Source organism: Lissotriton helveticus, chromosome 8 (genome assembly GCF_964261635.1).
Source record: "Lissotriton helveticus chromosome 8, aLisHel1.1, whole genome shotgun sequence".
NCBI classification, from domain to species: Eukaryota; Metazoa; Chordata; class Amphibia; order Caudata; family Salamandridae; genus Lissotriton; species Lissotriton helveticus.
In genome coordinates, this window is record NC_136069.1 from 184,109,643 (window position 1) to 184,126,977 (window position 17,335).

The 17,335-nt window shown below is 44.2% G+C and overlaps 1 protein-coding gene across 3 annotated transcripts in view; it reads right to left on the minus strand.

Annotated features, from left to right (window-relative positions):
- The window catches only part of LOC144772494 (E3 ubiquitin-protein ligase TTC3-like), a 1,119,388-nt gene that overhangs the window by 743,684 nt on the left and 358,369 nt on the right, over positions 1 to 17,335 (minus strand). For all 3 annotated transcript variants that reach the window (XM_078656860.1, XM_078656861.1, XM_078656859.1), the window contains exons 17-21: positions 13,180 to 13,249; positions 4,824 to 4,961; positions 4,650 to 4,730; positions 3,440 to 3,552; positions 2,733 to 2,859 (exon numbers count right to left, since the gene is read on the minus strand). In XM_078656860.1, coding sequence (XP_078512986.1) covers positions 2,733 to 2,859; positions 3,440 to 3,552; positions 4,650 to 4,730; positions 4,824 to 4,961; positions 13,180 to 13,249 — 529 coding nt within the window. The remainder of the gene's footprint in view (positions 1 to 2,732; positions 2,860 to 3,439; positions 3,553 to 4,649; positions 4,731 to 4,823; positions 4,962 to 13,179; positions 13,250 to 17,335) is intronic.

The window sequence follows — 17,335 nt, forward strand, 5'->3', positions numbered from 1 at the left end:
TGGTCCTAACTAGATCTATCGGCAGTAGGGGCTATGGATGGATGAAGATATATATAAATATTGTGTGTACCAAAGAAGTGCAGTATTACTATTGTATTTCTTTTTTGATTATTGCTTTTATTAAATTGCATGCTTTCTCTTTTGGCTATATTTTCTCTGTACATGAAACTACAATGAATATACACAGATCTTTTATAAAAAAATATTTTAAAAAAATCTGACCGGAGTCTCTATATTTTTTACAACAGGAATAATGACCTGGCTCAACCAAGCTGTCCAGAAGAATGAGAAGACTCAGGAGGAAAAATTCTGTCAAAGCAATGTATGTCCTGATTTGCAAAGAACCCTGATTAGTAAACAGGCCCCAAAATCTCCTTTTTAGGTCGAGCCTGGGCAGTGCATGCGCTGCTATGCAAGTCATTCTGTACTCCGGTAGGGAATTGGGAGTTCTGCCAACTCTGCTCTCATCTTTTCAATTGGCTCCTGTTACTGTCCTTTCTAAATGGTTGCTTCTGATTCATTAATAGGTTTGTTAATCCCTCCTTAGTAACGCCTTGTCTGCATTTGTAACCTCCCATAAGGACTGGGCCTTTTACTTGTGTGGTTACACGTTATGTTCATTTAGTCTGTGAGAACTATTTTCTTTCAATATTTTGTCCTACTTCACATACAGTGTGCTTTTCTGCAACGGTTATGTGACTCCCTTTATTTTCGTATTTTTCCAGCGCAGTCCACTTTGAATAGAGAGGCTGTGCTCCCTTCTTTAGTAAATACTTTATTTACATTTTTGGACGTGCCCCATGCGGCGCTTTCACTTTAATGTTGGCTGTGCCCATTTCCTTAGATGAGCCTTGTCTAAAGAAATGGGCATACCAAAATTAAAGTGAAAGCGCTGCATGGGGCTCTTTTACAAAAAATAATATTGGTTTGTCAACTTGACAAGCACTCGATGCTTTGACAAAAAAGCTTTTGCAATGCAATAGGTCTTGTATTTGAGAGTTTCGTTAATGTGAGACCTATTGCATTGCAAATGTTTGTTGATATTGCAGGGAGGCACCCGCTACCTAGGGACTAGCAAGTAAGTCGAATAGTTACCATATAACAAGCATTTGCAATGCAATTTGTCATGCATTTACGAGAGTTTGAGCTATTGCCATTGTAAATGACAATGCCAATAGCTTAAACTCTCACAAATGCAAGACCTATTGCTTTCACATTAAAAGGCAGCTGCGCCCCTACCCTTAGACACGGCTCGTCTACATAAAGGGGTGCAGCTGCCAATAAAGTGAAAGCACTGTTTGGAGTGCTTCTGCAAAACAAAAAGCATCTGTTTGTTAAGTTGACAAACAAATGCTTTGTTTCGTGAAAGCGCCCAATACCGCAGTGTCACTTTAATATCAGCCACGTCCCCTTTCTTTAGACAAGCTGTGTCTAAAGAAAGGGGAGTGGCTGCCATTAACGTAAAAGCATGGTATGGGGCACTTGTAAACAAAACAAGAAGATTTCTTTAATTATGACAGTGTCCCTTCTCGGGCGTCCATGCAGAGGGGGAGCGAGGGGAGAAATGGAGCTCATTTAAAAGTTATAGCGCGACGCCCTTTAAGTGGGCGTCGAGCTGAGTTACTAAAACAAGACCGAGCGGTAAAGAGTTTGGCATACTGCGCATACCCGCGTGGCTACCATTGTAAATACATTTAAAGTGAATAAATAGAAAAAAATAAAAGTAGTGCGGTGAGCCGCAAACAAAACAAGAGATGCAAATGAAATGTCTGTTAAGAAGCGGAAGCCATTACTGACGTTGGCGTCCCGTGAGTGCTGTGCACATTATTTAAGTAACTATTTCTCAGAATTGCTAATGTATTCTCCCAAGTTAGGACACATGTGAAAAGGAGGTAACCACAGAAGACAGGGAGGAACTAAGGAGGGACTAATATGGCCATCACTAAATCAGAAAGAAAAAATTTACAAAGCATAATGACATAGGCCAATGAAAAATATGGGCAGAGCTTCAAGTCCATACCTGAATACAGCATGCCTCGTTTCTGGCTTTTCCAGAACATCTTCTGTCCAGTCTAAAGCCCTGATGAGAATCCCAGAAATGAATTTGGGAATTCGAAACGAGTCGGCGTTTACCTTCCTGCTGGGTCATTAAAATGATAGTAGTCCAAGGGTAGCATGATGTTTAAATAGAGATGCAAGTTAGATTCTTAAATGTCTACCCAGTGGTGCAGCAACCCTCGTACTATGCACACAAAGTGATGTAATATGAAATGGTGAAGTGGTTGTTGCTGTTTATGGTTGAAATATTTGACTGCCATTTTTTCTGTACTGTAATTTGTTTTGCATGTTATCCATATTTTCTTTGTTGCACATTGTATGTTTTGTTGATTTCTGAACATGGATTTAATTTTGGTGGTGTGTCTTTTAGACAGGCATCTAGTAAAACGGTCATAATTAGAAAAATGGATGAGCTGCCCAGGCTCAACCTAAAACTGACTGTGCCATAAGTAGCAGTCGTCCTTCTTGGACCTCGTTTTTTCACCAATATTGAACTTACACTAACATCTATGCTCAATTCAACCATGGCCCCTATTCAACTATGCTGAATAAAAAGATATAAAATTACATCAAGACAGCACATACTAAAACAGTTACAGTCATGTAGAGACTTACAACCTAGAATGCTAAAATCTTGGTCATGTTATTGTTCAACTGAAAAAACAAAATGTTACCTGTAGTTTTTCAGGTCGAGTCTCTTCGATAACAACAGAGGTTGTGGGCCACTTCAATACTCCAGGTACAATTTTATGATTGAGCATGATTTGGGATTTTATAAATTGGTTTGCTGCCTCTGCGAATCTAATGCAAAAATATCAAGAGCATGAGGACAGAGCAGTAACTCCAAAGCATAATTCGCAGACATTTGCATTTTTAAAGACCATCACCTCTTACTGTGTGGATAACTTGTCTAAAAAGAACTTGCTGCCATGTCAAATCAGACCAAAAATACAGATTACCAAAATACCTAGATTACATAAATATCCCCCAAAATAATACATTTCACCAGTTTTATATTGAGCCACATAACTTCCCACTTATTGTTTGACTTAGTTAATTTAGCAAAGTGTTTATATTTTTTCACATCTATCAGCAAAAGCTTGATAGAGGGTTTAAGTGTACGTCAACATATCTGTTGGGAAAAACATATTAAAGATATTTGGATAATAAGAGTTTTCAGGCTATGTTTTGCAATTCGTTTTTCAGACTATGTTTTGCAATTAGTTTTTTAGTCTGTTTTCACATAGTACCTCGCAGATCATTGTACATGAAACCTTGGTATCTGGTTTGGTTGTAATGTACATGTAAAAAATGGGTAACTATTTTGAAACATCCAACTAATAGTCTTCCAGAGAATAAATATTTCTGCATAGACACTAACCTGTTTTGTCTTAGATGCACACGTCCAATTCCATAGAATGCCAAGCAGTTAAATCTCTGTTTGGTGTAATTGTCTAGGATAGTATTAAACTGCTGTTCAGCCATCGTTAATTCCTGCCATAACAGAAGGAAAGAGAACATTTAAAACATGCGAGCCATCTTCACTGCTAGGTGGCATTTACATCACCATCAAGATTTTATGTTTCATTCAACTTGCATTGTCACCCTACTTGAAAAGGGAAATAAAAACAAAGTGTAGTACATCTATTAGACAATTTCCTTGAGATGATATAGCCACAGAGTATGCAAATTTACCAATACCAAGATTACAAAACAAAAACATAAGCTCTTCATAGTGGGTAAAATTTTTATAAACCTTATGCTAGAAAATAAAGGTGTTGGGACATTTGGAAAATATAAAAATACATTGCTGAAAAGAGATGAGATATGAAGACGGTTCATAGTCAGCATAAGAATCTTAGTAAAAGATGCCGAGACTTTAATGTATAGTAGTTTGAGGACATCGGATCAGAATGGCTTTAACACTCCTAATATTTTCATGACCTGCTTCTTCAAGGATGAATAAGACTTCTCTTTCCTATGGCACTTTCTGTGAGAAGATCTTTTAGGAGAAAGATTTCTGGAAGCGGACTTCGCTTTGGCAAAAGGAGTCTGCTTAGGCATAATGTCTAAACCCCAGCCACCACAAAGTCACTGTGGGAGTCTAAAAGGGGTATCATCGTACTGCACTGTCGGGAAGCCTTGAAGACTTTGAGGGGAAATTTGATCTAGTCACTGTCTATTAGCTGAGGAATTTGTCAATGGTACAGTTCTTGACCACATTAGTGAGCCACTAAAACCAGGTACTGACAACAGAATACTAGTTGGTGCCTTCTATACCCTTTTGACATCCAGAGGCAGAGTCATGGAAGGAGCTGTGTTGCATCACCAAGCAGTATTGTAGTATTAATGCTAGGGAAAAGGTTTTCAGGACCACCTGGACATCGGGAAGGAGTATTATCAAGGGGAGAAATGTGTAGGATGTATCCATGCCATGCGAAGATCTAATAATGTGAGCCAAATAAAGCCTTGATGTCAAATCTTATGTTTTTTTAACATATATTTATAAAAATTGTTTTATCAGTTACTGCAAATGTTTTGTAAAGAAGACTTCCAAGTGTGTTAGTAAAAACCCTATTCCAAAGTCTTACCTCAGGTTGTCCTATTCCAAGAAGGGCACTAGCACGTCCATAAAGAAGTACAACATAGTCAATTGTAGCAAAATGTAGTTTCTGGAAATAATGAAATAAAAAATAGGTTAAGTACAGCACATAGCAAATTACAGACTGGCCAATTGCACATATGCTACTACTTTCCCATCTCACCTTCAAATCTGCAGGATTCAAAATATCCAACAACTGGGAAAAGGCTTGTTCCGCACTGTGAAAACACTTATCTAACAGAGCTGTGTGGCCAGTGTGAATCAGGTCCTTCAAGGTTTCTGGAAGCTCATTCAAAGTAATCTACAAAAATAACATGTACAGTGTCAAGCATGTGCATGTAAAAAAGATGCAAAGAACAAGTTACTTACCTTCTTTAATTCTCTCTCTGGGCGATAAGTTATTTAACCGCAGATTCCTCACTTTGTGAATATTCCCCAGACATCAGGCTGGATAAGGAAACTCCTGTGTGGCAGTAAGAGGTGTGGTGCAGCTCTGCACCGATGCCGTTCCACTCCAGAAATCAAGAGCGGGCGGCATATAACTGCCACCCACGTGTGTGCTGATGTCATTTGCTTTCTACGCTGTCCGTACCCTTAAACACAGCCTATCGCAGATTGGCGTGACCAATGTGCAGATCTCTAAACTGGGGACTTTCTTGTTGGAACACATTCCTGCTCACAAGGTCGGTGAGGAATAAGCAGTTAGATACAAGTATCCAATATAAAGAGGGTTTCTGAAGTTAAGCATGGATACATCTAACCGCATATTCCTCACCTTGTGAATAGATACCATAGCAGTACCTCCCCTGGTGGTGTGTGTGTAAAGTGGCTCCGACAAAAGTGTATTTTAGGACTATGCGGGCAAAAAGCCCCTCTCATCGTACCGGACTGTTATAGCTGTAGTGCTTCCTGAACGTACGTACATATGTCCCCCTAGCACCTGAAAACCATGGCAGACAGGCACTCTGCATGCAGGATAAATCTAGCAGCTTTGGTGGAATGAGCATGTAAGCGTACTGCTTCGTAGCTAAAGAGAAGCAGATCTTAATGCAGAGAATAATCCATCAGAAGGTGGTCTGGTTTTTCCTTGCCTTGTCCTTCTTTGTCTTAGGAAACTCAACAAAAAGCTGATAGTTTATCAGATTTAGGTAAAATCCCTCTTTTGGTCCAAATAATTGAGTTTTTCTTCATCCTCAGAGGGATGACATGGAGCAAAGAATGCCAGAAGTGTGATAGCCTGCCCAACAAGAAATGGACTGAGCACTTTCACACAAGAGGAAGTCCAGGCACTCAACAGCAGCTTATCTGGGAAGAATGCTGTAATAAGGTTGGTTAACACTAAGAGCCTGCAGCTTGCTCACACACCGAGCCAACATTATGGCAATGAGAAAGACTGTTTTCAAAGTTAGACACATTAGTGGACAACGGTGCAGCAGCTTAAAGGGAGTGCACAGCACAAAAAGTAAGAACTAAATTGACGTACCATGTTTGGCATTACAAAGGGCTTTGGCAAACAAGTGTTGCAAAACCTTAAAAAATCTCACCACAACAGGTAATTTAAAGAAAGAAAGCTGACACAGCAACTGGCAAAAATCCAAAATAGCGTACAAACCGCTTTTATCATTGCCCAAAGCAATCACTGCTAAACTAAAGACGAAACAAGCAACAATTTCAGACAGCTTGGTTTGCAACAGGGAAATCTGGCGGGTGCCATACCATGCCACAAAGTTGTCTCAACGAAAGTTGTACACCGATTTTATCGAGCTTTGCCTAGCAGACAAGAGTTGACATCTATGACCTCAGGAGGAAAGTCAAATGAAATCAACTGCTGCTGTTTAATCTTAAAGCATGGAAATTAATCTACACAGCCCTTGGTGCAGAACCCTGTATTCCTGTTGTGACAGAAGACCATCGTAAAGAAGCACTTAGATCGGAGGATAGATGCGCATATCCAGAAGTTTGGGGTAACACACTCTGCAGGACCAATTCTGTGCCATTAGGATGACTTGGGCCCATCAATCGTGATCTTCTTCAGAACTCGGGGCAGGAGAGGTAGTGGTAGTAAGGCATACAAGAGGCATATGTCTCAAAGGAAGAGCTTTATTGGGAACACAACTGTGTAAAAGTGCTGACATTGCATGTTATTGGCATTTGCAAGCAAGCTAGGCTTCTCACCATTCTTGGAAGGGGCTTAGGACCACCTTCAGGTGTAACTGCCAATCATGGTCTACTATACGTGCTCACTACGCCACTGGAGTCAAGTTATCCTGGCTGATGACGGCTGATAGCCAGAAACCGGTCCTAGGATGCTTGATTCCGGTCCAGGGAAGACATAGCTTGGCAGTTTGGGCTGGACTGTTCCCATGAGGTACAGGGTCAAGACTGATTTGCATATGGCCATGTCTGAACTGGGGTGGCGTGGTGAGCAAATAACAATGGATTAAACCCAGATCTGTGACTGGGGGTGAATGTTTTGCCATTGTGCAACATTCCGTCCATCACCTTGTGTGTTTTGCTGTTTGCCCTACGTGGGAAGGGTATGCCCAGACGTGGGTCCCATGCTCACTACACCACTGGAGTCAAGCTATCCTGGCTGATAGCCAGAAACCGGTCCTAGGATGCTTGATTCCGGTCCAGGGAAGACATGGCTTGGCAGTCGGGCTGGACTGTTCCCATGAGGCACAGGGTCAGACTGATTTGCATATGGCCATGTCTGAACTGTGGTGGCGGAGTGAGCTAAAGAACGGCGATGGATTAAACCCATATCAGTTGACTGGGGGTGAGTGTTTGTGTTGTCAACGCTCCGTCCATCATCACCTTTGGTTTTTCTGTGTCTTTGGTACATTAACAATGAACCCCCCCAATGTTATAAGGTTCGCCATCATCTGGAGGTGGTTAATGACTTTCTGAGGCGAGACCGCCTTCAACAGCCAGTCACCGAGGTAGGGAACATTGGGACCTCCAAAGATGTGCTGCAACCATTGCCATCACTTTAGTGGCATTCGAGGGACGATCCTGAAAGCCCCTAGTATAGCCTCGCAGGGGAGAAATTGTTGATGAAATTGTCTGGTGTGGGCAGACAGACTCAATAACGTGCTATGGGCCCTGCCTTCCTTAAAATGTGCAAGGGCTAAATCCGCTTTGTATCCAAAATGGTGAGAGCCATCGAATGACATGTCCATAAAGGACACCGGGACACACTCGGAGATCTCATGCAGGCCTGGCGCTGAAGTGTCACACTCATGCCAATCACCCGACCTAAGCAGTCAGTTTAGTCCAAGCCAGAGCAGATCACAAACTTGGCAGCATCATATTCATCTTGGATAGCTTGGGCTAGAAACCACCGGAGGTCGTCTGGAATTGCCGGCAGAAGTTGGGCCACTGGGTCTCAGAGTGCATGGATGTAGTGGCCTAAGAGACAGCTAGTGTAGACAGAACACAGAGGAAGCTTCTTAGCTGCCAGCTGACCGGTGCATGCGCTTAGTGCGCTTCAGGAGTCGAGCTGCTGCTCGTTTTAAAGTCTACCCTGTTTAATATTTACTTTTAGCAGTGTGTTATTTTCCCCTTATTTTAATAGCGCCTCATAGCGCCTGGCCCTTACTTGCATTTTAACTTTGGTGAAACTCACCGCTGTTTGGCGGGTCCGCTCCCCGGCGCAGTTCCGACTAGTAGCGCCATCTTGGGTGTGGATGGTGCTGATTTTCAGCGCTAATAGGCAGGCGTACCGCTCTAGTCGTCAGTAGGACGCTAGGCAGGTATTTAACGGAGTCATGCTGACGCGCAGCGGATACGCGCTGCGGAGACGCCAGACTGACGCCGGAGTTACGCCAGAGTTCAGCCCGTCTGCGCCCGTCCGCGCTGAGGACGGGCTGGACTCTGGTACTCTTGATCTTTCTTCCTCCTCTATCCGAGATGACTTGTTTCATACTTTGCTGTCTTTGAGACCTCCTACGCACTTTTGTCATCACCGGCTCATACCGGAGGTACTGCATCAGGCGCGGGCGTGCCCCTCCTGTAAAGCACCTTTTATTTTTTCCTGTCAGGCTACTAGGAATCCTGCTCCCCCTTTGACTGGTAGGCCCATTTCCCAATCCAAACATGGCTTTCTGATCAATGCACGTTCCTTGATCAAACATGGGATAGAATTTCATGATTTTGTTAGTGCGAGGCAACCTGACTGGGTCTTTGTCACCGAGACATGGGCCTCTGATTCCTCTGGTCACGACCTTCTCTTAGCTATTCCTGAAGGATATACCTTCCAGAGGTTAGATAGAGTACGTTGCAGAGGTGGTGGACTGGCTATTTTCTTTAAATCCACACTCTCATGCATTATAAAACCTCTATCGGTTTCTACGGACCCACTCGAGGCTTTATATTTCTGTATTGCGCATGCTCCATGCAGTTCCTTTTCTGGAATTCTTCTATACAGACCTCCTGGTTCCAGAGCTAATTTTTGCCCAGAACTCTTTAGAATTTTGGAACCTTATTTTGGTAGATCACACCTAACCATCTTGGGTGATATCAATTTTCATTTAGAGGATATGGCCTCGAAAGATACCTCCTCTTTGCTTAATTCTCTGGAGGCATGTGATTTTGTCCAAAGAGTTCTCCACCCGACCCATAAAGCGGGGCATACCCTTGATGGGATTTTTTCTAATGACTCTAGATTAATTGTCGGCCTGCCGGTACCGATAACTTGGTCTGATCATTTAGCAGTCCCTCTATCCTTAGATATCCCTTGCTCTGATGCTGATCTGGGCACTGGAAAAAAATGCTTCACTAGGAGCTTCAGAAATTTCACAAATGAGGCTCTGGCCCCTTTCTTTCATAATACTAACATCACATCTCAGCGGGTAGTGGATGAGGCGGCTCAAGAACTTACCGATGCTATCACCAGAGCCGCAGATGAACTAGCCCCCCCCTCTCTTAAATCTGTAGCTAGACAGAAGCCAACTGCCCCCTGGTTTACAGGTGTTCTGAGGCTTCTCAGACAAAAATGCAGACAGAAGGAACGAGGATGGCGCAAAACCTGGAATCCTAAAGATCGAGAAGCCTACAAGAGCCTGCTACGAGAATACAAAAATAGAGTGATTAAGGAAAAACAGGACTATTTTACCAACTTAACCTGTTCTCTAACATCCTCTAAAGAGCTCTTTAAAATCGTGGACTCGTTGTGCTCTCTTCAGGTTCCAGATCCTGTGGTTGGTTCACAGGAGCTATGTAACAACATTTCAGATTTCTTCTATAAAAAAATAAATGATATCTATATAGCTCTACAATCACAGAGGAACTCTTTGAGTGATGAGGACTTCTCGCGAATTAAATTGCTGGAATCTTGGAATACAGATGCCCCTCAGTCCCTCAAACAGTTTCCCGCGCTTTCTTTGGAAGGTCTCAATCTCCTTTTGGACAAAACAAAATCGTCCTCTCCTTTGGACCCAGTTCCTTTGAAATTACTAAAGGGCTGTAGGGACACCATTCTTCCTCTGATGCTGGAAGTAATGAATGGAGCAATGGAACAAGGTATTTTTCCATTAGTTTGGAAGAAAGCTATTGTAAAGCCTCTTTTGAAAAAGTCCTCCTTAGACCCCGGCATATTGAAGAACTTTAGACCCATATCCCTTCTGCCGGCCCCCGCTAAGATGCTGGAAACTCATCTGAACTCGCATCTTTCTAGCTTCCTCGATGCTTCGGGCTTCTTGGATGGGTCCCAACATGGCTTTAGAAAGCTGCATAGCACGGAGTCTGCTCTGACTAAAGTCATGGATAACATCCGCAGGAAAGTTGACTTGGGTCAAACCACCGTGCTGGTACTGCTGGACCTTACAGCAGCATTCGACACCCTGTCCCCCTTCACTTTAACATCCAGGTTAAGGGAGGCAGGGGTAGAAGGACCGGCCCTCAGTCTCTTAAGCTCCTTCTTACATCAACGAGAGCAGCGTGTCATGCTAGGAGAGTTCCTCTCCCCTGCTAAGTCTTTGCAATGTGGGGTGCCACAGGGGTCGGCATTGAGCCCGACCCTGTTTAACATCTACGTGGCCCCCCTTGCAAGACTAGTAAGATCTCAGGGGATGGAGGTAGTGTCGTATGCCGACGACACACAGATTATGGTATCCCTGACCCACTCTGTGAATGCTGCCGCGTCTAACTTTAGGTCCTGCATGCAACTTGTTGCAGAGTGGATGATTTCCAACTCCCTAAAGTTGAACGGGGAAAAGACAGAGGTCCTGGTCTTCGGCAAAGACCAGGGCATGTGGTCAGGTGAGTGGTGGCCTTCATCTTTAGGCATCTGCCCCACACCCACACAATCTGCCAGGAACCTTGGTGTCATTTTTGACACCCAGCTTATGGAGCTCCAGGTCAACAGAACTGTGGCCACTTGTTGGGGTGTCATCAGAACTCTGAAGAGGATCGCTCACTATCTTTCCCCACAGGCACGGAAGCAGGTTGTGATCGCTCTTGTTGGCTCAAGACTCGATTACTGTAATTCACTCTATGCTGGGGCCAACAAGGGCCTTCTGCAGCGCCTGCAGGTCATACAAAACGCGGCAGCGCGATTTGTCCTGGCCTTGCCCTGGCTGTCATCTATGACCTTGGCGAGGAAGAATCTCCACTGGCTTCCTATTTCTTCACGGATCGTGTTCAAACTTCTCTGTCTTACATACAGGGCCCTAGCTGCAGGCCCGGCGGATGCCCTTGGATCCCTACTTACTAGGTATGTTCCGAACAGATGTTTACGTTCCAGTGAACTTAATCAACTGGTAATCCCACGTGCCAAGAAGGCTAGCTGGGGGAGTAAAGCCTTCTCCATTCTGGCTCCCCAGATGTGGAATGCACTTCCCCTTGAGATCAAGTCACTGCCCTCACTTGACCTTTTTAGGAAATCATTGAAAACTTGGCTTTTCATTAAAGCGTATCAGTAAGCCTTGATTCTGATTGCTGACAGCTAGCTTTGGTTAGGCGCCTTGACGCCCATTGGGCATAGTGCGCATTACAAATGCCATTTCATTCATTCATTCATTCAGGAAGCCTTGAAGATGAGAAGATAGGCTTGCCAAAAGTCTCTATTCATTTAGACTCTCAATCACGTGGGGTGGTGGTGAAGGCATTAGGATTTACTGTATTGGTGGACACGCCTGCACTATCAAGAAATCAGGGTCACCTGGTGCTGGTCTATAGCAACAAGCGACCTGCCAGTTGACTGGAGATTCAGCGCATGGTTTTGCCTCAGTGCCAAAAAGTTTAGTAGCTTTGAACCCACCTCTGAAGGCATTGAAACAAAGGAATTAACATTAGAGACCATGGGTGGCGCTTATATATGGTGTGAAACTATGTCATTAAGGAAACACAGGATTTCTTCTTATAAGTTTCCAGATCCTGTCTGACACCTGGGGAATATTCACAAGGTGAGGAATCTGTGGTTAGAAGTATCCATCCAAAAGTACACAGCAACGTTTAAAATATATATGACTGCCGCAGCACAATACGAACTATTGATTGCGCAGTCCTCCCTTTCAATAATTCACGTTGGCATCCACTAATCTAATACACTTGCAAAGGGCACATCAGCTTCAGAATCACTCACAAAAATAAAACTTTCAACACTGAACTTTGTTTACAGCTAAAGATGAAATTACACACCGCAAACAATTGTGCTCAAAGCCCATTACTTGAGGGGTGCCTATATCTAGAAAGAGCCCCCATGTCCTACACTGAAAGTGCATCAGACAGTGTCTTTCACGAAAAACATATTTAAAATCTATCTATAGTGAAGATGTAAGCATAATGATTGCAAATCATCCACATTTTTTATTTTATTTTCCCATTTTACTGTGAACTTTTAGATCTTCAAATGAGTACAAGTCTTTTTCACTGATCACTTTCATAATCTGTATGTGCTGCGAAAGGCCAACAGTTCCTTCAGGTCTTGAAGCAGGCACCAACGCAGGAGAGAACTCTTGTGATCCATCCAGTAAAACTCCTCTTTTCCAGCAACTGGCTATCCACAAAAGTCTTACGGTTAGCATAACCTTTATGCCGATAGGTCTAGCTGCCGGGCCCAGCCTCAGTTTCTGTAAGCTACCATTCTTTACCTATTTAGATATATGCCTGAAGTTAGACGTTTCAATGAATGGCCACACAAGAACAAAATGCCATACAAAAATTGCAGTTAAAGAATGCAACACAGTATGTAAATTATTCCATTAAAAGCATTATACATTTTTGTTTAAGGTATAGCACAAAGAATAAATGAAGCATCAGCAAATTATAGCATTTATTCTCTTTATCACAATTGCTCCATGGCAGTAAAAGCTAATCTAGCCAAATGCGTGCTGTTGTTGCACTGTCCTATGTGTACTGTGATATAGTATTTTGCTGTCTGCTCAAACGTGCCATGATAGTATCGCAGGATAACAGCATTGTTTAACAAACCTAAATAAACAAGAAATTTTTCCACTGACGTGAGAATCACAGTATGTTGAAACTGTCAGCAGTCTGATGTAAACATGGTACATTACCAATGCAGAAGCTGTGCTGGCGATACATTCCCGGTTCTCTAAAAGCTCTGTTTTGGAAACATCAGGTTCTCTGCAAAAGAGAAGGTTTTATTCTCAATTTAGTTATTATAACCAACAGATAGAGAAGGAAGGTTTTTATTTTGAAAGCAAGAGAACAGCATGTTTATTATCATTTATACAGGCAAGCATGGTAGAGGTGATGAGTATCCATATCAACATAACTTAAATTCTGATAGAAGTCTCTTAAATAGAAATAACCTATTATTCTTGGAATCTTAAAAACACAATAGATCAAAATACAGCAGAATTGTCTAAAACTAGTATGATCAATCCAGTCATTTCCTTACATATAACACTTGGTATCACTGCAACTTCTATTTCATTTGAACTGGTCCCACATCTGTAAAACTTGTAAAAAATGTTACCCTCCTGCTGGTAAACCTCTTCTTTACAATGTGGTCTTAAAATGTCCAGATTTGAGCCATTCATGATTAAAAAAAAGGAATGTACAGTATCCAGTTGGACAATTTTCATCTGCATCTCAATCAACTGACAAAGGTTACTTTACTCATATTTGGTGGAATATTTTTTATGCCCTAGGAGAATGAAGACTGTACTGTAATAACAGCCATGACATTCTATATTCTTTGTCATGAAATAAACAAGGCATATGCATTTTAAACCTAACTCACCACAAATAATATTACCTCATTAGTTGACAAGAAGTACAATTACTTGAAAGTGGACTCTCCAGAACAGTCAGCAGTCTAAAGGATGTCCACTAACCTGGCTTCAAAAGTAAAGGTTTTGAAAGCAAAAGCACCTCCACTAAATCTGCATGCATTGATCTGGTCTTGCATCCTCCATCTCGCCAGTGTGTCAGATAGAATATATCCTGGGAGCAAATGGTGAACTGGACAGCCAGACAATAGCCAAATAGGAAAATTCCTCAAGTAATTCCATAAGAACTGGAAACCATAATTGTGATATCCACGATTACTAAAGAAATCTGTGGCCACAATTTTCAGGTTGAAAAGGTCAGACAAGCAAGGTTGTTGTACATAAAGGAAATCTGGTTAGCAAAGAGGAGGTATAATGAAGGATTGTGGGAAAAGAAATATGTTAAAATGCAAGAACAACAACCTAAGCCAATTTTGGTGAACCATAAACAAACTGGAGAGAGGCTCGTAGGCAGCCAACAATGTCAACATCACTGAGCAAGCTTGGGTCAATCATCTCACAGCCCATTAAGCCACCCATATGAGAGAAGTGGCGGAAATAAAGACTAAAAACGTTCTATCAGTGCTAGGGCTGTACCAGAATGACAGGAACAAGTTAGTCTTCTCTCCAACCATGCTCAAAGGTAAAATGGATGAGGCCCTTGGGGCCAATGGATAGCCTAACGCCCTGTTTAAATCTAACTCTACAAAGTGGTTAAACTTTTTTCACATCTCCCTTTAAGTACAGTCTTGCTAAAAGTCTAATTTCTGACTCCTGGTGTGGTGTAATTTTCCAAACTATATACAAAGGTGGCAATAAAAACGATCCAGCAAATTACCATTTGACTTCCCTATTAGATAGTGAGGCAAAGAAGTACCCAGGCCTTCAATTACAGGAGCTGAGCACCTGGGTGAGGAGCATCAGTTAATTCTATACAATCAGTCTGGCTTTCGCCTAGGAATGGGCACTGTCACCAACCTCATCATACTAGCCCTTACATGGAAGCTTCATGGATCTGAAGACAGCCTTTGACCACGTTGATAGGATGACGTTTTGGCCCAAACTCATAATTTGGGGTATCCCAGAGAAGTTACTAAAGGGAACACAACTTCTTCACTTGGATACATGAATACAGATAAAAATAGGGGACCGAACAAAGCTCTCTCACAAGATTCCAGTAACAACTGGTCTCAAGTCGGGATGTATGCTAGTCCCGGCACTACTCAACCTCTTTCTAGCAGACTTCACCCAAGAACTGGACCAGTTAAAGGCCCATGCGTCCAAACTTGGTGGACAACAACTGGTCAGCATGTTATATGCAGATGATATAGCTCTCTTGAGTAGAACCAAGGTGGGCCTACAGAGGCAACACAAGTTATCCTCAAATCAGCAAATTTACTTAAACTAAAGTGCTAATCTTCAGTTACAAAAAGCCAGAGGGACACTGGAATTTAAATAACCACAAACTGATCAGAGATATGAGTACCTAGGGATCAAGTTTGACATAAAAGGCACCTAAAAGCAGCACAGGGAGCAAATAAAATCCATAGCTGGTTTCCTCCTCACAGCATTTCTTTCACAAAAAATCTTTTTCAAACCGAGCCTATTCCAGTTTATTACTCATTCCTACAACTTCCTGGCACAACATGCCAATTTAAGCACTTGTTGGTCCTCCACTGCAAAAACAAAGTTCAAGTGCCTGCGTCTGGGAGACTTGTTTACCTTAGACTTGTGCCCAAATGGCTTATGACCGCAAATAACCTCTTGCGAGGCTGTAACTAAGCCCCTGAAACCATCACACATTACCTGCATTTGCACAGTTCTCCAGAAGGAGTGTTGCAATCATCTCTGCCGTTGCTTCAAAATGTTAGTTCTTCAAAATTGCAGGCAAGCAATAAATTCAAGCTTTGATGGGGCAAACACAAGTCTAAACGCACAGACGATTAAAGTCTTCACCTGCTTTGCAAAAAAAACTCTCCACGTAGAAACCCAGACAACAAGGGGGCGTGGCCAAGATGGCGACCTAGGCGGACGCGAGTCCTCGAGGTTCCTCGCACCGGACCCCTTCCCACAGCCAAATTGTGCATTATAGTCCCCAAAATTTGCACAGAAGTGTCCGTCGGGCAAGAGGGGGCACGGAGCTTTCTCCCGGAGCAATTTCTGCTGCTCCACTTCAATGGGCGACATTAATCCAGCCTGGGGACTGGATTCGTAAAATGGCACCCAGACGGTGCGGATTCTAACGCGGACTCGTCCGAGCCCCAGCCTGCAGCGACACCAGCGCCTCCATGTCTCCTTGCCGCCCCCCACCCCGAATGAAATGAGCGGGCTGCAGCGGCGAGGGGGGTGCACGTTGGTGATCCCTCTGAAGGGCGCACCTCGCACACCGGAGGGCCGCCCGTTACTTCTGGGCGGCGACACGAAATTGAGGCCAAGGCTGCTGGGCCTGGGCGGGCGCGGGCAGGCGCCGCTTCCCCGTGTGCAAGGCCCCGAGATTGGCTGCCCCCACAGCAAAGCACTGCACGGCGGCGAGATCCAGGCCTGGTTCAGCGGAGGGGTGACGGCCAGAGCGTCAGGGTACAGGCCGAGCGTCAGGGGACGGCCCACGCTTTGGTGGCGCTGGAACCTACGGAACGCCTGAGGGAGCCGGGTGAGTGTTATTCTCTATGAAGACATCCCCCCGGGACAGAGGAGTGCAAAGGGGTGGACGGAGCCAGTGCACAGTGGGGGGAGCCATGTAGAGTGATGGAGCTATAGCAGTGGAGGGCCCAGCGGTGCAGGAGAGCCCCCCGCCCCCACAGGTGAAGGCGGGGACGAGGCGCAGACACCATCAGCGAATAGGCGACTGGCCCTGGGCCAATTGAAGCGGCCCTCAAGTCAACATGGTGCGGGGGTTGGGAGGCCTCCGAACACTTGCCCAGACTTGGATGCAGAGCTAGAACCCCCCCCATGAAGCGCACATTACTGGCTCTGGCGCTGGGGTTGCTTCAGGGCTCCAGAGTGCGCTCACATTGTATAGTCAGGAGAATAGATCTGCATTAGCAAGGCCTACCAGGGGTGCAGCGAGAGCAGGGCCACCAACATCAAAGGAGACAAGGAGACTGGGGGGCGAAAGACACTGAAACCGCCAGTGCACGGTCCCACAGTAACCACGCAGCAGCGCTTGCATTCAGAGATTCTACGGGGTCGGCTGGACCCCCAACTACATGAGAGGGCCGCACCTAGGCGGCTTGAGCATGCTGCAGCAGTGGGACGGCACCTACCGGCCTCCCAACTTGACAAAGCGGGGTGGGCCCTGGGATCCCTAAGATCCCACCCACCCCCCATTAGTGGGCACACGCCTGCACAGATCGTAGTACGGTGACTCTGCAAGACCTTCGGAGGGGGGTGAATATACCAGTCGAACTACTCCGGGCCCACAGTGATATCTCGTTCG